Below are 26,082 nucleotides of genomic sequence, written 5' to 3'. Positions count from 1 at the left end.
AACTTGTGACCACCCAAAACTCCCTTTTGGGTCAGGACCCCCACTTTGAGAAACGCTCGTCTCCCCCGTGAAATCTGTATAGTAGAGGGTAAAAGCACCCAAAAGACCAGATTTCACGGGGGTAGACCAGATTTCACAGTCCATGACATGTTTTTCATGGCTGTGAATTTGGTAGGGCCCCAAGTATGAATTATACCAGGACAGTAGCGTAACTAGGGGGGGAGCGGCCGCTCCCCGAGCGCATTCCCCAAAAGTGGCGCCTTTTTAACTTACTCACCAAAAAAACACGCCGCCCGCTGTGGCGTGGTCTTCGGCGGCGGGACCGTCACTCACTCCGCGGGGCTTCGGCGGTGAGTCATTCAGTGCCGCCGAAGACCCAGAGCATCGCCCCGTCAGTAAAAGCGCCGCCGGGTGAGTAAAAGCGCCACACGCTTTTTAACTCACTCACAAAAAAAGGTGCCACCCGCTGCGGCGCTTTTACTCACCCGGCGGCGCTTTTACTGACGGGGCGGCGCTCTGGCTCTTCAGCGGCGGGCCCTTCACTAGCTCCGGGTGTCTTCGGTGGCACTGAAGGACCTGCCACCGAAGCCCCGCGGAGCGAGTGAAGGTCCCGCCGCCGAGGTGCTGCCGAAGACCCGGTGAGTACAGGCGCCACAGCGGGTGGTACCTTTTTTTCTGATCACTCCACCTGACTACGCCACTGTACCTGGGGCGTTTGTCACCGCCATTCGGCTGGAAGGCTTGGCGTTTATAAGAAGAGCTCATCGCAGAGAGGTCAGGGAACAAGTCAACAGTGCAAGCTGAGGGAGGGAGACCAAGTCGGACAGTCCCGGCAATGGAGATGGGTTGTTCGACGCGTCTACTAAATCACAGCCCGTCGCATGGGGTGTGACCACAACTCAGGCCACTAACTGGTTCCAAGCTCCATTATGCTGGATGACGAGACCAGATCCTCCTGGCAGACCCTGCCAGCTCCTTCTCCCCCAAGCTCTCCACCCAAGCTCGTGGGATGTGGCTTGGAAAGAAGGGACAGAGGAGACTGGGAGGGTTGGATGAATGTATTTTATCTATGGTGGCAAAAAAAATAATAATAATTAAAACACAAAGGTTCAACCATGTAAAAACAAGTGGTGTTAGAAACAGCCAGTCCTGCGAGCAGAGCCTCAGACCCGGTGGCCACAATTCGTTGCTGGGCTTCCTTTAAAAATACAACTCAGCCCTGCCCCACCCTGAAACTAACCATGATCGTCGTGGGAAAGCTTTTAAACCAATGCTACGTGGGGTGAATTTCCAATGTGTCACCGTGAACGCAACCATTTCCCCCGCCCCCAACCGATAACGGAACAGGTGGCAGCTAGGTACAAATACTGCAATCTGCCCTGACTGAAGAGCCAGGAGGCCGCGCTGCCCCTACTCCTTCCCCAGGGCCGCTCCAGTGACTAGAGAGATTCTTCCCTTTGTGGTCAACTGTGCAATAAAGGCTTCCTATGTGATAAAGCCCCTCCCCCCAACCCATCTACGCTGGCCTGGCCTGCCTCACCCCACCCACACCAGAGAAAGGGAAGGCCTGGAGCAGGCTGGCCTTCTAAGTGGTGGTTATTGTCTCCTTTGTGATTAGTCGGACATCTGGGCTATGTACAAGTTCCGTAGCGGCGAGACGCCGATTGGAGGGAGGAAAAAAAGCAAAGAAAAAAACGAGTGAAAGAGGTGCTCTCGGGCGAGCGTGCTCACGGGATCCCAAACTGTACAACCAGTTCTTCTTTCGCGTCCACTCGGATCTGCGAGAGCGCACTGAAGGCATAGGCGGCTATCCGGGAGACCTGTGGGCAAGAACCAGGGGCAGCGGCGTGAGTGACGGCTTGGAGGGGGATCACTCACTTGCTAAAGCCATTACAGCCACTGCCTGCAGAACAGAGAGTCTACACCCCGTCCCGAAGAGCCCCCCCATCTTAATCTCAGCAGAGGCCGCTGACCAAGCCATTCTAGTCTGCGGCACATCGGAAGGGCAGCACGGGGGAAGTCGGCACTGCTCATGCTCCGGCCGCCCTCGTCATGAACAGCCACCTTTTCCCCAGGATGCTCCATTTATTGTTAGACTGCTCCAGCCCAGAGGCAGGGAGCCCGGCTGTGAGCTCCCTGCGCAGAGATCACCTTTCCCCTTCCTGACGCAGGCATGCGATCCAATAGCATTCACACGCTGCCACAGTAAAGGCAAACAAAACAAGCGATACCATTGGCGGCGGCAGCACCTGGATCGCCCCACAAAGCTCTGATTGGGGAAGGCCCACTGCACCCTCCTCCCCATCCCCCACCTTCCAGCTACGGCAACTGAAGCAGGGTTTCCATGTAGCTACCTGCCCAAGAGGCCTTCAGAGCTCCCTAGAACCATGGGAGAGGAGAACCCACCCAAGGCCTTAGTCACAAAGCTGACCGGACGCTCACTTTAAATTCTGGGGCTCGCAGCAGTTTTAGAGCCTTCTACTGGTGGTTAGTGGAGCTGGTCAGAACAAGCGTCCCTCCCGCCCCCTGGAAAAATTCAACTGTGCCAGAAACCAGAGTGAACATTACATTGCGTCAACCTGAATGAAAACACTTCCATTTGTCAGACCAAATCGCCACGTTGGTTTCAAGTCAGTTTAACATTAGACTGGGTCCATTTGAACAGCCTTGTGGGAGTTACAGTTTGGGTGCCTCCTGACTCCATTGTCTCCAGGGGATGGCTTGCCTGGTGTGACTACATTTCCCATGATGCATCAGACTTCCCTCTTGCTGACCCATTGTGATGCATCTTGGGAAATGTAGTCCAGCCAAGGAGTTCAGCCCATAGAGGAAAATGGGAGTACAAGCTACTCAAACTACAACTCCCATGAGACACTGTGGCAGCTCAGAAGAATGCGGTTTAGCATCAAACAGAATTAAGAGAAACATCCTGATTTGGGAATTGCAAACATTGTGTTGATCAAAAAGTGTCAAATAATGTTTAGACATTTCTGAATGGAAAGTTTTGGTTTTCAGATGTTTGACTTTTTAGCAAGAGCTGAAGTTGCCCACAGAAAGCAGACACTTGCTGCAAAACATTGCGTTTAGTGGTAAAAAACAGACTATCGTGATTTTTGGCAGGAGCTTTTCGACAGCTCCAGTGGTAAGCCACACTGACCCCACATCACACAAAACTAGCAGACAGCTCAGTGCCTGGAGGCTCATTTTAGAGAACCTCCAACCACCACTAAAGGCAGAGAGACCCCCAAGGTGATGGGATCTTGGAACCAAACTCAAGAGGTGTGCTCATTATGGACACTACATCCCATGGCAGCTTGCCGCTCCATTGGAGCTACGTTTCCAAGGAACAGCAGCAACTTAGTTTGAAAGATTATCTGTGGGAAAATGTAAGCGTTTCATCCCAAGGGCTTTACAAACTTACAAGCTTTCCCCAGGGAGTGCATTCACACACTACAAGAATGCAGCCGCCTCTGGAGTGGGATGGGGCAGCTATTTAGTGCTGCATAGGACAGCGCAGGACAGAAGGGGGACAATGTATCCAAATGGAACTGGAAGCAGTTGCCAGAGTTGGAATTCGCCCTAGACATCGGCGCCAACACTCACACGGCCCATCTTTTGTCAAAGCCATGGCGTTTATATCTTATCCCCAAGGAGATGTCTCCAGCAGCACAGCGCCTCTTACTCCGTGCTGGAGGACTGATTCAGCACCGACACGCAACAAATGCCGTCTCCTGAGACGGCACCACCATTTGTTCCCGGCCAAACCCTGGTGAGGTAGGACATCTGCTCAGAGCAGAGCCCGAGGTGGGACGGGCTCAGCGTGTCTATAGTTCTAGAAGTCCTGGCTAATCTGGCCCATTGCTTCGCTGGACTGAGGGCAAGAGGGCTCAGTGGAAGAAAGTCTGTCTACATTCCTGAACCCTGGCCTTTCACAAGCCAGCACCTCGCTCCTGCTAGCCAGCCTCAGCTGGTGACAAGTAGCAACAGGGCTTAGAAAGGAGAGACTGTGGTTTCCTAGTGTGCTTGCTCCTAAGTACAGATCAAGAGAGATCTATAGGCACTACGCAGCAGGCATGCTGGGGGGCACTGGCAGGGCACGGTGATTTACTGAGCCTGCTGGGAAGGGGATAAAACCCGCTGCGTGGTGAGGCAGCCAGAGTGCCGTTACTCCATGCATGGATAGGTTCACTTTAAAATGCTAATGTGTCTGTGGGGGGCCAGGATGTTTTTACATGCTCAGCTGGGCTCAGGCAGCACAGGGACAGCTGGCTTCATTCTGCTCAACCCCACGTGCTTTACTAGGCAGCCTGATGTGGCCGAGGGAGGTTTGCGCGGACACCATGGTGTCCGCATCAGACGGCTTCTCGTGTTCTGACCTAGGCAGCAATGGAACTGCTGTCTGGGAAGGCATTAAAACAGGACCGGCTTAACTCTGCCAGCTCCAAGTCACACACAGGGAGCAGGTTTGAGGCGCTGACTAGCGACCACAGCGTTTTTCCTCTTCGGCCCGTTGGGCCAATCCAGCTTTGGGGCCTGTTCCTTCTTGTGCATCAGCAAGAGAATCGTTTGCCCAGTTCCCGTTACACTTGCGCAAACCCACTGACCGCACCGGACTCTGCTCAGCCTGCATCAGCGGAGAAGAGGCACAAGGAGGAAGGAGCCCACGTTGGTGCTCACATCCCAGGGCAGTTTGTGGCGACAGCAGTCGGAGACGTCTAACTTTTCAACTGCACAAATCTGACCTGCAGCGGAAGGGAACCCTGAGGCTACGGTGCCACTTTTACAGTCAGAAGATCCACATTTAGAAGTTTGGAGGGAGAAGGGGGGGGGGAGGGAGGATGACAGGAGGGATGAGCAGAAACAGGATCTGTAGAGCCTGCACAAAGCATCTAAAGAGGAGCAGGGCCACCACCCGTCCTGGGGTGGTGTAACCAGCAGGGAAGGAGTGGAAGGTTTGGATTTCACGTAGTAAAACTAGGAACGGGATGAAACTGAGCAAAGGAAAATTGAGGCTGAGGGAAAGCTTGCCAAGAGCAAGATCTCTGGGACAGGGGAATCATCTCCCAAGCTGATCCCCAGTGCTTGGAGAGTTAGAACTGGACAGACCCCAGGGGGAAGTGGCAGGGAGCCAGCCTGCCTGGCCCTGGGACGGGCAAGGGCACTCAAAGATCTTTGGTATCCCTGCCCCAGGCTCCTCACCTGCTGTAAGTCTGGATAGGGGACAGTCTCGCTCGCTAGCACTTGATGCGGTTGGCTGGTCAGAGACGGCAGAGGCGGGAGCTTCTTCCAGTGCGTCAGGTTGTTACTCAGCATTGCCAGTCGCGTACTAGAGCCAGGGGAGAGCAGAGAGCCGGCAGTGAGCTCCCAGCGGGCAGAGTCCCCTGCAGTGCAGTCAGCCCCCCAGGGTAACACAGAACTGACCGCCCCCTCTGCAGGGCAGCCCGAGGGAAAGGAGTTTGACTGCACTCACACAATGCGGGGACAGGCCCAGGAAGGGGATCGTTGGGGGGCATCGCACACCCAACCAGCCTTCCAGCTGTGGAAGGGGCCCACTTGGATCCTCCCCGTCTTTCCCTCAGACGGCGAACACAGACACACTTCACGCAGGAGCAGTGTTTAAACATCTCAACACCCGGCACGTGAGGCCTGTCCCGAGGGCCAGCCAAGCGCAGCTGCCAAATACCCAGTTCATTAGGGTAGAGCTACATGGCTCAGGAACCTGAGGACCTTTGCTTCCATCAGAAAGACGCCCAGTAGAGCTGGGCTTTAGCTTCAGTGGGTTGGACAGAGGTTGATGGAAGACGGCAGGGCCTGGGTCTCATCAGTATCAGGGCCCAAGAAAGACAGGCCAGTGCAACCTTTGGCTTCTTCAACATGAGGCCGGGTGGGTGAGGATGCTAGATGGGAGGGCCCCTTTCCCCCCCCCCCCCCCCCCCATCACCTGCCATACGTTAGGTTTTGCTGGCACTTTTAGATGCCTCCCCACTACCCTGGGGCCCGACACACAGCTGGGATTCCCTGGCCAGACACCCACTGCTCCCCACGGTGCCCCAGGAGTGAATAACGGCTGGAACGCAGGGCGCATTACACCCCCAGTTCTTCCACCTACAACCGGGCAGCCCTGGATCCAGTCACCCCACCCCGGGACAGTCCTTTACCTGTATTGCCTGGCTCTGTCCATGTACTCATGCTGCTCCATTCCCTGGGAATCTGCAGCCGACACATCAATGATGTTACTGGGGAAAGATACAAGATGCAGGTTTGGCTGTTAGTGGGTGGCTCTCGTCTCCTGCCCCAACTCCCTGAGACATCATGGCCCACCCACGCCCTTGGATCAAACCCTCGCCAGTGCAGAGAGCCAGGCACCACAGTTGGTGAATACCCTCCCCTTTGAAGATGGAGGCAGCAGCCCCACGCCCTGACATCGCTGATGTGGCAGGGGCAGCTTGGTTCTGTTATGAACCAAGGGATGATGACCTAAGCCCTGCAGTAAGTGGGGAAGTGGGATACTGGGAGGAAAAACAAGGAGGAAGGTGCAAGAGGGGAAGTCTCCTGATTCATACTGAGAAAGCAGGGCCATCGGCTAGTTATCCTAGGTGCCTGTATGTGAATGCGAGCACCCTGCGAAACAAGCAGGAAGAATTCCAAGTCCTGGCACAGTCAAGGAACTATGATGTGATTGGAATAACAGAGACTTGGTGGGGTAACTCACATGACTGGAGCACTGTCATGGATAGGTATAAACCAGGGGTGGGAAAACTACGGCCCATGGGCCACATCTGGCCTCTCAGGCCTTTTAATCTGGCCCTTGAGCTCCTGCTGGGGAGCGGGGTCAGGGGCTTGCTGCGCAGCTCCTGGAAGCAGCGGTACATCCCCCCTTCAGCTCCAACACATAGGGGCAGCCAGGGGGCTCTCCGCACGCTGCCCCCGCCCCAAGCGCCGCCCCCTGCAGCTCCCATTGGCCAGGAACCACTGCTTCTGGGAGCTGCGGGGGCGGCGCCTGCGGACAGGGCAGCGCGCAGAGCCGCCCGGCCACACCTCCGCATAGGAGCCGGAGGAGGGACCTGCCACTGCTTCCGGGGGATGCTTGAGGCAAGCCCCACCCAGAGCTTGCACCCCTGAGTCCCCCACCCTGCACCCCAACTCCCTGCCTCAACCCAGAGCCCCCTCCTGCCCTCCAAACCCCTTGATCCCAGCCCGGAGCACCCTTCTGCACCCCAAACCCCCCAGCCTGCACAGACCCACCCCATCGGTTGGGTTGGGTCCTGCTTTGAGCAGGGGGCTGGACTAGATGACCTCCTGAGGTCCCTTCCAGTCCTGATAGTCTAAGATTCTATGAAGCTAAGTGTCTCCAAGCGGCACAGTAGTCGGCTGAATCGCACCGAGACCCATTCCAGTCCACGAGCTCACTGCATGGACGCGTCACTGAGCCGCCTGCACGTCTCACTAGCTTTGGAGTCCGACTCAGCCGAGATGGCTAAAGCACTGGGAGTCAGGAGACCTGGGTTCTACTCCAGCCTCTAACATGGCCTAGTGCTGTAACCTTGGGCATGTCACTTAACCTCTGCCTCAGCTTCCCAACTGCAAAGTGGGGAGAGATCCTTCTCTCTCCCTTACAGGGGTTGTAAGGAGTAAGCGCTTTGAGATCCTCAGATGGAAGGTGCTACGGTACAGATGGGCAGTGACGAGCTCCCACTCTCTAGTTCCTTACTAAGAGGGAGCCGAGCACCAAGGCTTAGTCCCTGACGTCCTCTTAGCAGCAGGGCTTCTCTGCCGCCTGCAGCTAGTGCAGAAAGCAGAGGGATGCCTGTGACCATATTACGCCCCCCAGCGCCTGCATTGGCAGCCTGGCAGCTGGGGGTGCTTTAAACCAAGGACAAGCTTTTGTTTGAGCCAGGACCATCTTCAGATTCCCTCCATTTCACGGATGGGCTGGGAAGAGTTAAGCAACTCGCCAAGGCCAGAGGGGCTCAGGGGTTCCTGCCTCCCAGACCTCGTTAGTTCTTGCACCGTGGCCAGGACTGTGGAAGAGATTCACAGATCCAGGCCACCACGACCATCCAGTCCAAGCTCCTGCAGGAAGCAGGCCAGAGAATCCCGCCCAGTGATTCCTGCAGAGAGCCTGCTCTTGGGGGACCATGAGCACCTGCGTGAACAGCACAGATTCCAGCTCAGCCACTCTGCTGCCTTATCCCCCCATGGTAGCTGGGGATCCAGCGAGTAAACCCTGCTTACCAAGCCGAAATGGTCTAGAACCTTCAGTGACTACGCTCCGGAGCTATAAAATCCTCCTCCAGACACAGTGCGACGAGCCAAATCAGCCCTAGTTTTGTAGCCCACAATGGAGTCCTATTTGATGCATTGTCTAGAGTTGTTGCTTTTGATGGTAAAGCACCTTGGAGACTACATTATAGCTAGACTGACACACAGATGGGCACCTCTGCTGGGTTAGAACTCCCTTCCATACACTCAAGGAGCTCGGCAGCCTATTAGCATAGGCTGTGACAGGTGTTTGTCATCATCAGAGTCAGGCACTACACATTCCATGGGCTTGGTCTGACCCAGCTTGGAAGACTGTGTTACAGTTAGAGGGGAAGTTACAGAGAACTGTAGGGTCTCTGCACAATTTCTATGTTCTGTGCAATTTAAGCTTCTATAAAGTAGTAAGGATGCCATTCTGAAGCAGAGCAGGTTGGGCTTGTGTAAAGTATATATAACAAATGGAAGAAAGAGGATGTTGAGAGTAATGAATATAAATCAGAAGTTAGGAATTGTAGACAATTGATAAGGGAAGCCAAGGGGAAAAAAAAAGGAGAAATCTATGGCCAGCAGAGATAAGGACAGTAAGAAGGATTTTTTAAAATCCTTTTAAAAATAAATCTAAAATAATATTAGGAATAAAAAGAATCCTGACAATGGTACTGGTCAGTTACTAGATGGAAATAGTAGAATTATCTATAATAATGCAGAATAGGCAGAGACGTTCAATAAATACATCTGTTCTGTATTTGGGGGAAGAAAGATGATGCAGATATTACACTGTCCATTCCACTAGTATCTCTGGAGGATGTTAAACCAGAAGCTACTAGAGACAGACACTTTAAAGTCAACAGGTCCAGATAACTTGCTTCCAAGAGTTTTAAAAGGTCTGGCTGAGGAGTTCGCTTTCAGTAAGTCCTGGAGAACTGAGGACGTTCTAGAAGACTGGAAGAAAGCTAATGTTGGGCCAATATTTAAAAAGGGTAAATGAGATGACTTGAGTAATTATAGGACTGTCAGCCTGACATCAATCCTGGGTAAGATATTGAAGCAGTTGATACGGGACTCAATTAATTATGAACTGAAGGAGGGTAATGTTGTTAATGCAAATCATCAGTTCAGGGAAAATAAATCTTGCCAAACTAATTTGATATAAAAGACATTACAAAGTTGGTTGATAAAGGTAATAATGTTGACATAAGATACTTTGACTTTATGCCGCACGACATTTTGATTACAAAACTACATTTTGAGACCTAATGCGGAATGGTCATTGAGCAGGTGTGTTTCCAGTGGACACAGTACTCCAGCTGAGGCTTCACTACTGCTGGGTAGAGTGGGACAATTCCCTACTGTCTCGTACATACAACACTCAAGAATTACATTAGCCTTTTTTGTAACTGCAATACATTGTTGACTCATTCAATTTCTGATCCACCATAACCTTCTAGGATCCTTTTCAGCAGCACTCCCACCAAGCCAGTTAGTCGCTATTTTGTAGTTATGCATTTGATTGTTCCTCCCTACGTGAAGGACTTTGCACTTGTCTTTACTGCATTTCATCTTGTTGATTTCAGACCAATTCTGATTTGGAAAGGCCCTTTCGCATTCTAACCCTGTCCTCCAAAGTGCTTGCAACTCCTCCCAGCTTGGTGTCATCTGGAAATTTTATAAGCATACACACTACTCCATTATTCAAGTCATTAATGAAAATATTGAGTAGTACCGGGCCCCATGACTGAACCCTGCGAGACCTCACTAGATACCAGTCCTCCCATTTTGACAATGAACCACTGATAACTACTCGGAGTACGGTCTTTCAACCAGTTGTGTCCCACATTATGGTAATTTCATCTAGACCACATTTCCCTGGCTTGCTTATGAGAATATCATGTGGGGCTGTGTCAAAAGCCTTACTGAAATCAAGATCTATCACCTCTACTGCTTCCCTCCCCATCCACTAGGCCAGTCACTCTGTCAAAGAAGGAAATTAGGTTAGCTTGGCATAATCTGTTCTTGACAAGTCCATGTTGGCTATTCCTTATAATCCTATTTATACTCTAGGTGCTTACAAATGGATTGTCTATTAATTTGTTCCAGTATCTTTCCAGGTATTGAAGTTAAGATGACCGGTCTATTATCCTCCAGGTCATTTTTGTTCCTCCCTTTGAAAACCAGGACTATATCTGCCCTCTTCCTGTCCTCTGGGATGTCACCCATCCTCCATGAGTCCTCAAAGATGATTGGCGATGGTTCTGAGATTGCTTCAGCTAGTTCCTTATGTACCCTATGGTGAATTCCATCAGGCCCTACCGACTTGAATACATCTAACTAGTCTTTAACCTGTTCTTTCCCAGACCAGTGCCCTATTCATCGGTCAATGCGACTTCCCCTATAGGTGTCAACCTCTCCCCATCTCCCATTGGCTACATAGAGAAACTGAGCCACAGACAGGTTGTCATACTCAAGACCACACAAGTCAGGGGCAGAGGTGAGACCAGAACCTACATCCTGGCTCCAACCACACCATGCTAGGATGACGTGTCCCGATGGCATTTTGACACCAAACTAAGTGACTTGCCACAGAGGGACGTGGGTATAATGTCCGAGCACTCAGCCATCTGTTAGCATTCAGCCTCCCTGACGCAGCAGAGGAAAGCACCCCATTGGCATATGCCCTGGCTGCTGCCGGAACAGGCCCCTCCACCACTGCCCCACAAGCTGGCATACACCTCTGACCCACAAGCAGGGCCCCGGCTCCAGGCTGCGACTTACGTGGCCGTCTTGGCGAGGATGGACGACAGCATGGCCTGCTCATCCGTGCGGGCTGACGGGACACTGTGATAGTTTTGTTCAGCTCCATTTAACACCTTGTTGGGGGGGCTGACAGGCTCCAGCAGCCTCTTCGTCTCCTCTTCCTGGTGGGGAGGAAGGGGAGTAGGAGAATCAGCTCTGGTTTCAGAGGAAATTCACCTGTTCCAGACATGAGTAACACCTTAGATCCCGAAGCAACCCTCCCAGGGCCGCTTGAATGGTCCTTATACTAAGGACATTTACATTTGGATTACACCGACCACCCCAACATGTCCAATGCCTCTCTCCTTGCCCCCAGAATCACTTTGCCAGCCTACCTCCTGCCGGGGCCATTTTCTCTAGCAGCCCCCAAGACCTGTTTCAGTGGCAGGAAGAAAGCTACTCTCATGCTCTCTGGGTACCTGGAGATCTTTGCAATCCACACCAGTGCAACTGGAAAAACCAGGCTGCCCCCACTGCCAGTAATGAACCATGCAGTCCCCAGGGAGGCCTGATAAACACGGTGATCATCTAGTCCAGTGGTTCTCAACCACTCAGCACACAGCTGTGGCCCATGTGACGTCCTCCAGGCCATACAGATAGTATATATATTGTGTGGATGTGGCCCACATAACTCAGGGAGCTGCATATGTGGCCCATAATGGTGTGGAGGAAAAATAGTCTAAGGCCTAAACTTTGGTCAAGTGAACTGTATGTAGGGTCAGGTGAACTATATGTGTGGCCTGGAGGAAGGAGAAAAGGGGATGGGGGGGAGAGAGTAAAAGGAGAAGGGTAGACAGAAATCATAAAAGCAGAACTAACCGTAGAAATTATAAAAGTAGAATTAACCTTTGTAACAGATTATAATTAATAGATGTCAGGTGACAGAGCAAGAAACCGCAAAGGGCAAAACTAAGAAAAACAGGAAAACTTGTTTTGCTTTATTCCTTCTCCGGCCCCAACCTAGCCAGCCCCCAACCTGCTGCAGCTGGGGCGGCCCGGCCCCAGCCACGACCGGGGCACCCCTCCCCTGGCCTGCACCTGCCGGGAGAGGGGTGTCTATCGTGCAGCCCCAGCTGCCGCAATGTGGAGAGGGACCTCTCCCCCCCCGAGCTCAGGTGCTGCTGTGTGGAGAGAGAGCTGATGGGGGAGTCCTCTCTCCCTGCTGTAGCCCCGGAGCAGCCTCCTGCACCCCAAACCCCTCATCCCCAGCCCCACCCCAGAGCCCACAGCCCCAGCCGGAGCCCTCACACCCCTGCACCCCAATCCTTTGCCTCAGCCCCAGCCCCCCCCCACACACACACCGAACCCTTCGGCCCCACCCCCACCACATGAATTTTGTTATAGTGCACCAATATGGAGGTGAAGTGTCACACATCACCTCCATATTGGTGCAAATAACAAAATTCATTCCACACACGGGTGGGAAAAAGTAGAGGGAAAGACTGTACAGGACCCAAGAGGAGGGCAGGGGAGATCCCTCCCGGCATATAAAACCGCATCATAATCCCAGATCTCGCATTCTCCAGTGAAAACGGCTCTAGGAAGCACACTCTCTCACACGGAGACATTTCCTCCTTCCTCTGACACTTCCTAGGCAGGCAAACACAGATTTAAAAAAATGTTTATTTCAATACTAAAAAATAACCCTATTTAAAATGAAATGTGAAATTATGACAATTTACCACCTAAACTTGTTCAAAGCATTAAAAAAAATATCCAACAAACAGCACGTTTGCTGCCAAACTCAAACCACTGAACTGGTGGAAATCACCGGCGAAGCACCTGGAACCAGAGTTGGCTGAAGTGTTAAACCAGCTTTTGACAGCAGTCGCCTCTTGTGGAGATGCAGAGAGAATATTCTCATCAGTTCATTCAACTAATGCAGTTCAATGACCAGCTCATTCCAAGTCCAGAAACCTATTGGGGGTTGGAAAGGCAGAAAGCTTGTTTTCCCTCTGCCAGTCTCGGAACAGAAACAAGGTGTGAGAGATGAGACCAGACCTGCCAGCTTTAAAAACTTGCAGAACAGGGTGACCAGGAAATAAATTTGTTAGTCTCTAAGGTGCCACAAGGATTCCTCGTTGTTTTTTCAGTGGCTACAGTTAATACCATATTTCCTTTCATTAAAAGGACCTTTAAGTGCAAAAGTTGTTTTGACACTTATTTTTCCCCTTACGTATCCAGGACATTCAAAGTAGTTTTGCTGAATACAAAATTTGAAAAGATTGTTTATGGAATTAACTGAATTCCAATTTCCATCCAAATGCAGCTTGACACAGATAAAAATGAAGTAGCGTTATTCACTAGCTTCTGGTATAACAGAGTAAAAACTAGGACACCGAATAAACTGACGTTAAGCTATAGAACTGCTTAAATAAGTGTGTCGAGAGAGTATAGCAAAAAGTACCAAGTTCTACCAGTCAACAAGAATCAGCCTCTTTTGGCAAAGAACTCAAAAATACAAATGCAAAGCAAGGACTATAGGACTATAGGCTAGGACTATAACAGGGTTTAAAAGAGAACTGGATAAATTCATGGAGGTTAAGTCCATTAATGGCTATTAGCCAGGATGGGTAAGGAATGGTGTCTCTAGCCTCTCTTTGTCAGAGGGTGGAGATGGATGGCAGGAGAGAGATCACTTGATCATTACCTATTAGGTTCACTCCTTCTGGGACACCTGGCATTGGCCACTGTCGGTAGACAGGATACTGGGCTGGATTGACCTTTGGTCTGACCCAGTATGGCCGTTCTTATGTACTTACGATGATTTAAAGTTTCCTGCTTGCTGATTTACGTGAATCCAGCCCGTTTCTAAGGCTTATTCTAGCTTGGATACAGAACAGTGTGCCCCACCAATGGGCATGACTAGGGGCCAGCTCCCCAAACACGCCCAGACGCTGCGCAGACCGTTCCCCGAAGTGAGGCCTTTAGGGAACACAACTGTTGAAGACTCTCTGCTAACCTGCGAAGGTTTGATAGCAGCCATGTTTGGTGCAAGTCCCAGTTACATCAGCTGCTTCCCCACATGGGCCAGCAGCTATTTAAAGAAATGATGAGCGTTCTGCCGGCTGCTCTGGAGTGATTGTGCAGTCGAGGGCAGCGTGCCTGCTCTCCGCTACTTTGTTTTACTCCGATTGGGACCAGCCCATCGCGCGCTCAGCGCTCTCAATTAGAACGTAAAGACGCCCCAACCCACCCACAGCACCAGCCCAACAAGCAATGAACCAAGAGCCTCCCTTTCCTGCTATCCCTGCAGCCACCCCTGCCAGATCCGCCTTGCAGCCTGTGGCAAGTGCATCCCAGGGCCAGCAAGTGGGGGCCCCGCCCCAGAGACCCTCCACCGATTCAAATGGGGACGTATCCCCCAGGGCGAGGGGGCCTCGCTTGGTGGCTGATCCAAGGCCTATAGCAGCGAGGAATGCAGCTAGTCGGAGTAGCCACTCCTGGAGTTAACAGGCTGTCTCGGGACCCTGTAATTCTTAGGCACATAAGCAGATCACAGAGTTAAGCAAACGCACCCACATCTCTGAGAGAAGCCTACGTCTACGCAAGGGAATGCATGGTGGGAATCTGAATCGGACCAGGGCAGTTACAGGCAATAAGACAGCCCTGTCTAGACTGAGGAGAAAGGTTGTCCTAGGGTCAGCCATGACCAGATAACACATTTTAGGGTGTTCAACTACTTACACCAGTTGTAAAGTAGTGTTTTAAAAGGGCTAGTTAACATGGTGGATGGTCTAGATAATAGTCCTGCCTTGAGTGCAGGGGACTGACCTAGAAGATCTCTTGAGGTCGCTTCCAGTCCTACAATTCTATGTTTTAAACATGACTGATTTCCTTAGCCCAGACAGGGCTTCCGACATTACACTGCAGAGAGTTTAGATGGCCAAGAGCATCTTGTTCTAAGGCAAGGCCTGGAGATAGCTGAAAGAAGGCTGGATAAAGCCCTTGTAAGTATCCAGCAGGGCCATTCCTGCAGTCAGCAGGGGGCAGGACAGGCAATTGAACTGCTGGTGTCAGATTAATCGGATTAAACAGAGACCAGAGCACAACCACAGAGCAATTCCACTCAGGGGGTGGGAGCGATTAGACGTGTACCTCACCTGGCAAAAACAACAAGGAGGCAGGAGACAGCCAGCTAGAAGCATAGGTAAGCTTTGAAGGGTGTACGGAATTTGGGGTGAGACACTATCATCAGGAGTAGAGGAAAAATTGAAGAAAGGGAAATTTAAAGCGGGTGTCAGCCTGAGCTGCGAGACGAGACTCTGGAGAGCAGACTGCATGGAACAATCCGGCACTCATTGGGAGATGCCCCAATGGGCTTTTTCCATTTCTAACTGAATAGTTCATATCCAGCGAGACCAACAATTGAGCTAATGGCCCCCTGGGTCCTTCTACCACTGGGAGTTAGGCAGCCTTGGACGGGACTGCCCCACATCCAGGTTCTCATGATCTTGTTGAAGGAAGCCAGGTTAATCAGCAGTGACTGGGCCTTTGGGCAGATCATAGAATATCAGGGTTGGAAGGGACCTCAGGAGGTCATCTAGTCCAACCCCCTGCTCAAAGCACGACCAATCCCCAGATGTCCCACCCCTAGCAAGGGGAGAAGGGGAACTGTAATGACAGTACATTCCACCAAGGCACAGCTGCGCATGACTGATGAGCCAAGACCACCAAAAGGAGTGGCACAACGTACTCGTCGGGATTTTCATTACCTCAGGCCTCACGCCAAGCTTCCCCACGTCTCCGGGGACAGAAATCAAACACCAGAGGGGTCAGAATACACGCTGCCGTTCTAACTGGAAACGGACGTCTCACTCCTCTGCCTCGAGAGCCGCTGGACCAGAGCTCCACACCCCCGCTAGCAAGCAGATCGCGGGCTTCAGAAAAGGCCACTCAGCACTGGGAAGAGACACTGCCCCCAAGCTGCTCCTGTGGAACGCAATCCAAGCCCTTTTGCCAGCGCGGACTGTGGTCTGATTTGTTCAACAGCCTCTGGCCAATCAAATCTGATGCAGCAAAACTCCTTCCTGACTGTGTTCAGATCTGGGAGGGGGAGATTCCCCCTCCCCTGGGGGACAGCGAGACCGACAGTGTAGTAACCACATCCCCAGTTTCTTCCTCCACCGACTTGGAGCTCAGTGCCCACACACACCATCCTTCACTCCCAGACCTCAGGCCTCACTGGGATCAGGCCTGTGTTGCTTGGGGCTGGGTGAGGAAAGGGAGGTAAGCGAGGGAGGGATTAAGCAATGGGCTAGGGGCTAAATCAGGGAGCGAAGCAGAAAGCCCTGCGGCTGCCAGACAGCACGGCTGGGGTCGGGGAAGGAGAAGAGTGAAAAGGAGACTGGCCAGGCAGTGGCAGCAGCAAGGGGAGCACAGGGGAGCCAGGGCAGCGTTCACAGCACGTGGGGCAGCAGCACCCTCTCCCCAGGAGCTCAGAGGCAGAGCGGGCACCCGCCAAGGGAACAATCGGGACGTCAGCGAGGCAGCCCCTCCGCCCAGAACGGACACCCGGGTGATCCTCAGCGACAGGCTGGGCCCGTTGTGTTCTGAGGGAGGGGAAGCTGGACAAGCCCACCCGTCTGCTGTTCCTTCCCTGCTCTCCCATAAGACTCCTCTGACCGCCGCAGGGGGGCTCTCACCTGGCTTCCTCAGACCCCAGCTACACAAACTCAATCAGTCTCTAAACCAACTGGCGCAGCCAAGGCCTTAGTTGCTCTGTGGAGCTGATTTTCTGCTCGTCAGTCTCTGCTCCCGAGGGGTGCTCAGGTTTCCTCTCCCCGCAGTTTCAATCTTGTTAGCGCAAGACAGCCGGGAGCACCTCGAGGGCTCATGCTGGCACTATCCCAGCCTCCCACCTCCTTCCCCAGGGAGCTCTGCCTTCGGAAAGGGCCTTTTATAATATATGGAGATATACCTATCTCATAGAACTGGAAGGGACCCTGAAAGGTCATCAAGTCCAGCCCGCTGCCTTCACCAGCAGGACCAAGTACTGATTTTGCGCCAGATCCATAAGTGGCCCCCTCAAGGATCGAACTCACAACCCTGAGTTTAGCAGGCCAATGCTCAAACCACTGAGCTATCCCTTTTCCGCAGTCACTAGATGACCCAGCTCCAGCCCTGCGGCTTTTGCTGGGAAGGGTCCCGGGGGGGGGGGGGGGGGGGGGGCTCATTACGCTGGCAGCAGCATGTTTCACGCCACTGACACGGATGAGTCTCATTCACTGTGCCCTAAATTATACAGACAGGTGACTTGGAAAAGCCAATTGCCAGTAGGAGACCCCCTCTCATTGGGGACAAGGCAGAAAGCTCCTCCAGTGACGAGAGGGGTGCAGAAATTCAGACGTATCAGACTAGCCAGAGGCAGAGAGGAGATGGAGCCCAGGGAAAGCGCCCTCCTAGAAATCCTAGCAGCCTTCTCCCCAGCAGCTGACTAACATGTGAGTCCTGCTGACTTCCCAGGTGAAGTATTTCCTAGGCGGGCCACAAGGGGGAGCTCGCTCGCACTTCTCTAAAAATGCAGCGCAGTTTCCTTGATTGTAGGTGTCCTAGAACGGTGGTTTTCAAACTTTTTTCCTGGGGACCCAGTTGAAGAAAATTGTTGAAGCCCGCGACCCAACGGAGCTGGGGATGAGGGGTTTGGGGTGTGGGAGGGGCTCAGGGCTGGGGCAGAGGGTTAGGGGGTGGGGGTGAGGGCTGCAGGGTGGGGCCGGGAATGAGGGGTTCAGGGTGTGGGAGGGGGCTCTGGGCTGGGGGTCAGGGTGCAGGAGGGGGTCATAGCTCTGGGCTGGGGATGCAGGCTCGGGGTGGGGCCAGGGATGAGAGGTTTGGGGTTCAAGAAGGGGTTCTGAGTTGAGGGCTGGGGCAGGGGGTTGGGGTGTGGGAGGGGGTCAGAGCTCTGGGCTGGGGTGCAGGCTCTGGGATGGGGTTGGGGGGTGCAGGCTCTGGGGTGCAGGAAGGGGTTCCAGGTTTGGGGGGCTCAGGGCTGGGAATTGGGGTGCGGGGTTGGGGCGTGGACTTACCTCTGACAGCTCCCGGTCAAAGGTGGAGGCGAGCAAGTGGCGCCGTGCAACTCTCGCCCACGGGCACCACCCCCCGTTTCCATTGGCCAGTTGCCGGCAAATGGGAGTGTGGAGCCGGTGCTCGGGGCAGGGCGCGGAGCCCCGTGGCCCCCCTACCTATAAGCCAGACCCGCTGCTGGCTGCTTCTGGGATGCAGCGCGGTGTCGGAACATGTAGGCACTAGCCTGCCTTAACCAGGCAGCACTGCCGATGGGACTTTTAACGTCTCGGTCAGCGGTGCTCACTAGAGCAAGGCGAGCCAGCGCCTTACATGCCGCGACTCAGTAGTGGGTTGCGACCCACGGTTTGAAAAACACTGAACAGGAGTTCTCAATCTTTTTCTTTCTGAGTCCCCCCCCACCACCCCAACATTGCTCAGGCTTCGGCTTCAGCCCCGGGTGGTGGGGCTCAGGGACCTGCGCTTCAGCCCCATGCAGTGGGGCTTCGGCTTTCTGCCCTGGGCCCCAGCGAGTCTAATGCTGGCCCTGCTTGGTGGCCCCCCTGAAACCTGCTTGAGGCCCCCTAGGAGGCCCCAGACCCCTGGTTGAGAACCACTGTCCTAGAATTTAGATATCTTTACTCTTTAATGTAAACGGATTTTATTTTTCAGCTGAGACTCAGTTAGTCAGTGAGCTACTGAAGTCCAGGACTCTCCTCTGAGCCAGGGACAGAAAGGCAGATGTGCCTCTAACTCCTTTGCCTGTGGAACCCCCTACCCCAGGATGCAGAGCCCGATACTGCAGCTGGAGAATTTAACGTCTTCTATATAACATGGCCAGAATAAACCATGTCCTGCTTCAGCTGCTGCTCTGATGGCCAGGGGTGAACATTCCCCTCTCCCTTCCCCACCTGGTAGCATGGTATTGTATTATATTCCCACACCCTCCGCCTCTCTAAAGCATCAGGGGATATTGCTGCAGATGGATTCCTAGTGTAAACTGGGATATCAAATCCCACAGTCAAGCTGTAAGAAGAATATCCATTTTCAGGTCTGCGATAGCTCAGTATAGCGTCGACTAGCCTTGCTTCAAACTTTGTATTTTTTCCTTCCCCTCCAGCTTCTTGCTAGCTACTAGCAGCATCTCCCCACCTCCAGCGGCACCACTGCATTGGCATTCGTTCAGGAAAGGCAGGCAACTACCACAGGGCACCTCATTACCAGGAAAACACTGACAAATTGCAGAAGAGAGGCTACGTGATCAGAGAGCAGGAGGGACCACAGGAAGGAAGGTGAAGCTAGCTAAACACAGCTTGGCTGAGCAATGGCTAAGGGAGAAAGAGGCAGGTAGCTAAGAGGTGTAGACACCAAGGAGCGGGGAGGTTAGTGGAACAAGGGTAACATGAGGGATGAGGTCGGAGGAGGAATTCATGCTGTAGGGAACAGTCCTGCGCTTGCAGGGAGTTGGACCAGATGAACGGTTAGATCTTTTTCTGCTCTAATTCCCATGAGTCAGTTTCCTCCAGCCTGGAGGTTGGCCTGACTTGTGGATTCGATTCAAGTTATTTCCAAGAACCCGACACGATGGAGAAGGAAGATTCTGAGCCACCAGGCAGCTGAGCGCAGGCTCCTGCAGAGCGTCAGCTATCAAGGGTTACCATGGCTACTACGGACAAATGCATCAGCAACTCTTCGCCATCACTTCCCCATCTTCTGGCTGGCGGTGGATCCTACGCTTTGCTGTGCTGCATGGGAGAGCAGGGCTGAGCTACTCTTGGCTAGGCAGGCTCGCAGCACAGTCCACAGGCAGCATCCCAGAGTGAGGAGGGAACAGCACCACCTTAGCACTGCAATGGGTGCGTTAGAAATCCCTGGTCTGGAGCAGCCAGTGGGTGATTAGAGGCCTGCAGCATGAGAGGAGCCAGCCAGCCCCCAAAGCCAAACTTCCAAAGCTGAGCCCACCTGTAAGAAGAGGGTTTGAAGCAATCATACCCCCCACTAGACCGACCCATCTTATCTCAAACCTCCTTTGTGCCTCCATAACTAGTCTTTCCTCTTCCTCACTTGTGAAACTGGGGTACCTCTTCATAGCACGCTCCTCCCTCTCCTTCCTCCAATGCTCAGCGGAGCTGTGAAATAGCTTACCCTGAAGTGCCAGTGGCACTAGAGACGGCCCCCACAAACGCCTGGGGCAGCTCACACCTCAGAGCTCCTGGTTCAGGCCTTCTGCAAACTCAGGAAGATGTCTGTAACACTCACCTCACAGTTTGGAGAGGTTTTGCCCAGCCAGACCAGCCGGAGATTTGTTTTAGAGATGAAGGCTGAGAGTTTGAAGAGCAATAGAGAAGTCTGTCGACACCTGCCTGACTAGTCCAGTCCTCTGCACCTGTTTACACCCTTAGTTCACGGGTGGTGCCGTATTTTGCATTTGGTACTCGTGGGATCAATGCACCTTAAATTTAGTCCCCAGCATCCCAGTCTGAACAGTTCCAATGAGATTGCATTCAGGTCTGGACAACGCCGGAAAGATGGACAGAGAGGCGAACAAGGTGATTAAGGGAGAGGTTAGTTTATGAGGAGAGATTAAAGACTAAAGGCCAGATCCATGAAAGCGTTGCCATTTACTTCAATGGGAGAAGGAGCCACTCGTAAGTGCACACAGCTTGGCTAAATAAGGGGATGCAGGGGGTACACATGATAGATGCAAAACAACTCTATGGACAGTGCACACCCCAGGAGGGACAGGAATGCAGAGGCACTTGAGGTTACAACCCCAGACTAAAGCTGCCATGGGAAGTTCTACTCATCCATTTGTCTGGCACGTCTGACTCAGCCAATCAACTAAGCTGCCTTGGCTTTTAATCACGGCAAAGGGTGAGTGCCTGGCCGGATATGTTTCCGTGGTGATTCCACAGGGCTAAAATAATGACATGAAAGAAGATTTAGGCTGAATCTTAGGGAGAGCCTTCCTCGGGATGAGATCTGGTCAGCTGGACACTAGTGTCCTAGGGGAAGCAGTGACAACTCCATTGTTGAGACAATTGAGGTTTCATCTGACTGAGGGAAAAGGTCCGTTTCGGCCAACACATGCTAGCTACATCCTACTCAAGACAAGCCCATAAACTAGACTGGGCAAGAGGGTAGCAACTACACTGCAGAGAATAATCCGACACTGACCAGAGCAGGTGGGGCGGGAAGTGTCCCACAAGCCTCTGCTCTTCTTTCTAGGCTTCTGTACCTGATTTCAGATCCGGTTTGCCATGTACTGGAAAAAAAGCCAGTTCTACACGGCTGAATGTGGTGATTCTGCTGCATTCTCAGCAGGTGACTGCTGTGTACCCCAGCAAAAGTAAAACGTTTTAACACACACTAGAAAACAGAAGATTCCCTGTAGACCCCCAAGGCCATGGGGCAGGGAGCATCCGTTGGGGAAGTAAACAAAGTCTGAGGAGCAGCTGCTCACTCTGTGGCCAAGGATCAGACTCTTTTATTAAAGTTCAGCTATTAATAGCTGTCCCACCGGCAGCTCCATAACCTTTTTGGCTTCCACTGGATGACTGCGTATAGTGGTGCCTGGCTGAGAACCGATGAACGGCAATTTGGGATGGCACAGAGCTAGACAGCTGTAGTAAGATGAGGCCCTGAAATATAAATTCTTGTGTCAGAGGCCTAGTCTGAGGACTGAAGCCTGAACCAAAGTACTTCCAGGCACTGCTAAGCAAAAGCTGGGCTGTGAGCCAGAGGCAGGCCCCGCTCACAGAAGTTGGAGAAAAGAAGGTTGTTAGAAGCAGGTGCTTAACATATAAGTGCTAATAAGAGGAACTTGTGCCAAGATGGCACCTGGACAGTCCGATACAAGGACACTCCATAGACATAACAAGGAACAGGCCGGTGTATCTTAAAGACAGAGTCAAAAGTACAGCATGATGGATAGATCTGTTTGTCTGAAACAACATGATCAAAGGGGGAGACAGCACCCTAATGAGCCAAGGGGCTGTACCTCAATACGTCAGTAAGGATGAGTAATCTGTCCTGTAACTGTATAAAAGTAGGTCCCGGAGTGCGCATCTTTGGCCAGCCTAGGGGGCAGTGGAAAGTCCCGCCACTGACTGAGCGGTGTCCATTGCCAGGGGGCAGAGATTCGTAGTATGTCCTGTAGAGTCTATAGGAAACTATTACTGTGCTTCGTTTGACAATAAACCTGGCTCAGGTTCCTTCATACCTTACTAGAGTCTGTGGTCATTGGGGGTTCTCTCGGGGTCTGCTGTGTCAGCGATCTGCGCAGAGCTGGGGCAGCACACAGAGGGAACACGCACGCAGCCGACTGTTATCATCATCGAACAAGAGCAGAGCACCACACCGGTAGCTACTGACAACAGCAGCTACAAAGAAGAGGACTGTGGAATTCAAGTCACTCCTGCCTGTCCACTGTTGCGAAAGTTTTTGAAGGCAGAATGACTGGTTCTCATTCCCACACTGGGACAGCCTCACTCACTTGCTGCTCTGGGCGTACACTAATACAACACACCCACAACCGGGCTTTTATGTAGCTACGTTGTTACTGACCACCTGAGTGGGGACAAGGCCTGAATCTCTTGGCCCTACATTCGCAGCCAGGGCTCTGTGTAGACTAGGGTTAAAGGGCTGTTGGTGGAAAGTCTCAGCGAGCGCACTCGAGAACACTAGCATAGGCAAGGCAAGCTGTGCTTAGCACGCATTAAGATGGTTGAGTAGAAGTCTAGAGGAGTGCCTAGACTTCACTTTAATCACTGTAGCACGTGTTTATAGCCTGCCCTGCCATGCAAGTTCTTGAATATGTTGGTTAGCTAACACATTCTGAGCCCACACTGTTAAATCCTAACTCCTAATAACCCAGCCATGTCCTTCAAATCCCAGAGGATGAGGCCAAGCTCCATCCATGTCTTCTGACAAACACCCTCACTAGTCCCAAGGGTTTGCCATCATCCCTGGCCCAAATTCTCCCTCCAGTCATCCCCTAGTGGGGAGCTCACTGCAAGTCCACAGGGCCCCATTTCCTTAGGATATGATGGAGGCCCTTGGCTTTGCAGGCAATAAAATCAGCCCCCTCCCTGCTGGGACAGGGGGAATCTCTTCCACTCCTCACCCCACCCTCCAGGCCCCACCTTTATCATCTTTCTGGCAAGACACACTCCAGCATTTTCGGAGATCTTTCCTGGCTTCTTTCCAAAGCGTGTCTAACCACAGCCCCATACTAAAACACACTGATGTACGTTTTAACAATACAGAAACTCCCAAGGGATACCCTGGTACCCAGTTACATTGAAGCTAGAGTCATTGATGACTCCATCTCTGTATTTTGTCCATTATGGTTTGCAAACAGACCAAAGAATGAAACAAGCCACAACCTCTCCCTCCCCCCCCCCGAGTGAACCGAGATGTGGCTGTTTGTGGTCCTCTGAAGTCTCTCACTTGCATGGGGGTGCATTTCCAGATGGTGAAAAGTGGCAGCTGAATAGCCCTTTAGCCGCCTAATGGAGACAGTCTGGGACACAGCCCCACACCCTGTCTGCTGGCTCAGCTCCTCTCTGGAAAAACCAGCCATGAGCATGAGATGGAAATTCAGTCTCCATGGATCATTCTATCTATGGCCTCTCTGCTGAGACCAGCAGCAAGGGGAACAGTTACGGTGTCAGTTATGCTGGTAGGTTTTTGGAGGTCAGCTGCAGTCTAATGGGCATTTAAATGAGGTTGCTAAACCTTCTGCATAGCTCCTGAACCCACCACCACCAGATGGCACCCGGTGGTTTTGGAGGAGAAAGGCTCCGTATCTCATTCCCAACCCATCACCAGTACGTGACTGCGTACTACTGGAAACCCATGGCCGCTGGCTGGAGACAGCCATTAAACCCAGTCCAACCAGGGTGACAAATGCCCCAAGGGCAGGAATTTCTCCTGGAAAGAGTTGGTTTCCCATTTTCTGGAACTGGTAACTCATTAGCTAAGCAAAATCATAAGTCAGAGGCAGATTCCCTCCCCCACCCAGGAGCCTGCGAACCAAACAAGGGAAAGTTTCCCAGGAACCGGATAGACCAGTTAGTGCCCTGCCTTTGCCCTCTGCCTTCCCCCAGAGGGACCATTTGAGTTCAGATGCTGGGGAATCAATCCCAGAAACCTTCCAAAGGGACGGTCACAGATGCTCATCAGGAACAGAATTCTTCAGCTGGTTTGTAACAGCCCCTTCCTGATGGCCCCCTCTCCCCACAAACACCCTGACTCCCTGCCCTCCCCACCTGGGGAAAGAACAGTCAGAAAGCACCCTCTTCTCCTCCCTCCCATGAAATCCTTACTCCCGGGGCCCCTACTCCCAGTTATAGGCTGGGACCTTCTTCCTCAGCTTGGTTCCTCCCCCGGAAAGAGGTCAGGCCAGCCAGCAAACAATGCCGCTTGGACTCCCGGTGGGTGGGGAGAGTGACCCCATCTCTGGAGAGTCACAGCCTGGCAAGAGGACACCCTCTCCCCAACCCCCACTCACCTTCTCCCCAGGGCCTCTTCTTCCACAGCAGGCCCCACCCCTACCCCCAGCTCTTCTCTGACCCTTTGCTTCCCAAGCGACTGTGGCCCGCATTCAATTTTCTTCTCCAGCCCCTTGCTCTCTCCCCTCCCCCTCACCACAGCACTGCTTCTCCTGACACCCTGAACCTGCCCAAAGACCCCTCAGTGACCCCCTCTCCTGGACACCCCAACCCAGCCCCTCCTGCCTCCCAGAGACCCCAACACCTCCACCTAGCCCCTCCCCACAGTAACCCCCTCCCCTGGACCCCCAACCTAGCCCCTCCCGACTCCCAGAGACCTCCCCCAACACCTCCACCTAGCCCCTCCCCACAGTAACCCCCTCCCCTGGACCCCCAACCTAGCCCCTCCCAGGGACCCCCAACACCCCCACCTAGCCCCTCCCCACAGTAACCCCCTCTCCTGGACCCCCAACCTAGCCCCTCCCGACTCCCAGAGACCTCCCCCAACACCCCCACCTAGCCCCTCCCCACAGTAACCCCCTCCCCTGGACCCCCAACCTAGCCCCTCCCCACAGTAACCCCCTCCCCTGGACCCCCAACCTAGCCCCTCCCGACTCCCAGGGACCCCCAACACCTCCACCTAGCCCCTCCCCACAGTAACCCCCTCCCCTGGACCCCCAACCTAGCCCCTCCCGACTCCCAGGGACCCCCCCCCTCCACACACCCTACCCTGCCCCCCTCTCCTGGACAGCCAGGGCCCCCCCTCACCTGGTCGGTGGCCTCGTTCTCGCTGCTATAGCAGCACCCCATGGCCGGTCTCCGGGGAGGGGGAGGGGAGGGACGCGGTACGGTGTCCGGCTCGGGTCCTGCCGCCCCGATCACATGAGCAGCGGCGCCCGCCCCTCCAACCAACAAACAACCCTGCGGGGAGGGAGGGGGCAGCCACTCACTCGCCCTTCCCGTTCCCCACTTCCGGACACGTGACCCGGAGCGCCAATGGCGAAGGCGGACCCGGGCCCCCGCCGCACGTGAGGAGGCCGAGCCAATCGAGCGCCGAGTGACACTCGCGGGACGGGGCGGGCCGCAGTGAGAGGGCGGAGTCCGGAGAGAGCGGCCCCCCTGCCGTCACGTGAGTATAGGGAGCCAATCAGCGCTCAGATGGGGGGAATTCAGACAAGGACAAGCAACAACCGAGAAGTGGATCCTGGGCAGCCTGGCCTGAGACGCTTTCCACAGCTTCCCGGACCCCCCGCCCCCGACACGGGGCCCGGAGCCTCCATCCCAGACACGGGGCCAGGACCTCCCCCCCCCCCATCCCAGACACAGGGCCCAAACCGCCCATCCCCCCATCCCAGACACGGGGCCAGGACTCCCCATCTCACACGTGGGGATTGTCATCCCCCCCGCGGGCTCAGACATGGGGATCAGATCTCCCCATCCCCCAACCAGCTCAGACACATGGACTGAACCGCCCATCTCAGACATGGGGACTGGACCCCCCCATCTCCTGCTGTCTCAGACACGGACTGAA

The 26,082-nt window shown here is 53.5% G+C and overlaps 1 protein-coding gene across 1 annotated transcript; it reads right to left on the bottom strand.

The window, feature by feature from the left end:
• Positions 1-1,045: 1,045 nt before the first annotated feature.
• Positions 1,046-25,461, bottom strand: LAMTOR1 (late endosomal/lysosomal adaptor, MAPK and MTOR activator 1). Its single transcript, XM_065412028.1, has 5 exons — positions 25,320-25,461; positions 11,035-11,177; positions 6,159-6,236; positions 5,200-5,326; positions 1,046-1,820 (listed from the first exon to the last, which is right to left on the bottom strand). The coding sequence occupies exons 1-5, from the start codon at positions 25,359-25,361 to the stop codon at positions 1,728-1,730; spliced, it is 483 nt and encodes a 160-aa protein (XP_065268100.1). The 5' UTR covers positions 25,362-25,461; the 3' UTR covers positions 1,046-1,727.
• Between the last annotated feature and the right edge of the window lie 621 nt (positions 25,462-26,082).

This window comes from Emys orbicularis, chromosome 1, assembly GCF_028017835.1.
Source record: "Emys orbicularis isolate rEmyOrb1 chromosome 1, rEmyOrb1.hap1, whole genome shotgun sequence".
In the NCBI taxonomy this organism is placed as follows: domain Eukaryota; kingdom Metazoa; phylum Chordata; order Testudines; family Emydidae; genus Emys; species Emys orbicularis.
This window is presented reverse-complemented; position numbering and strand designations above follow the sequence as displayed.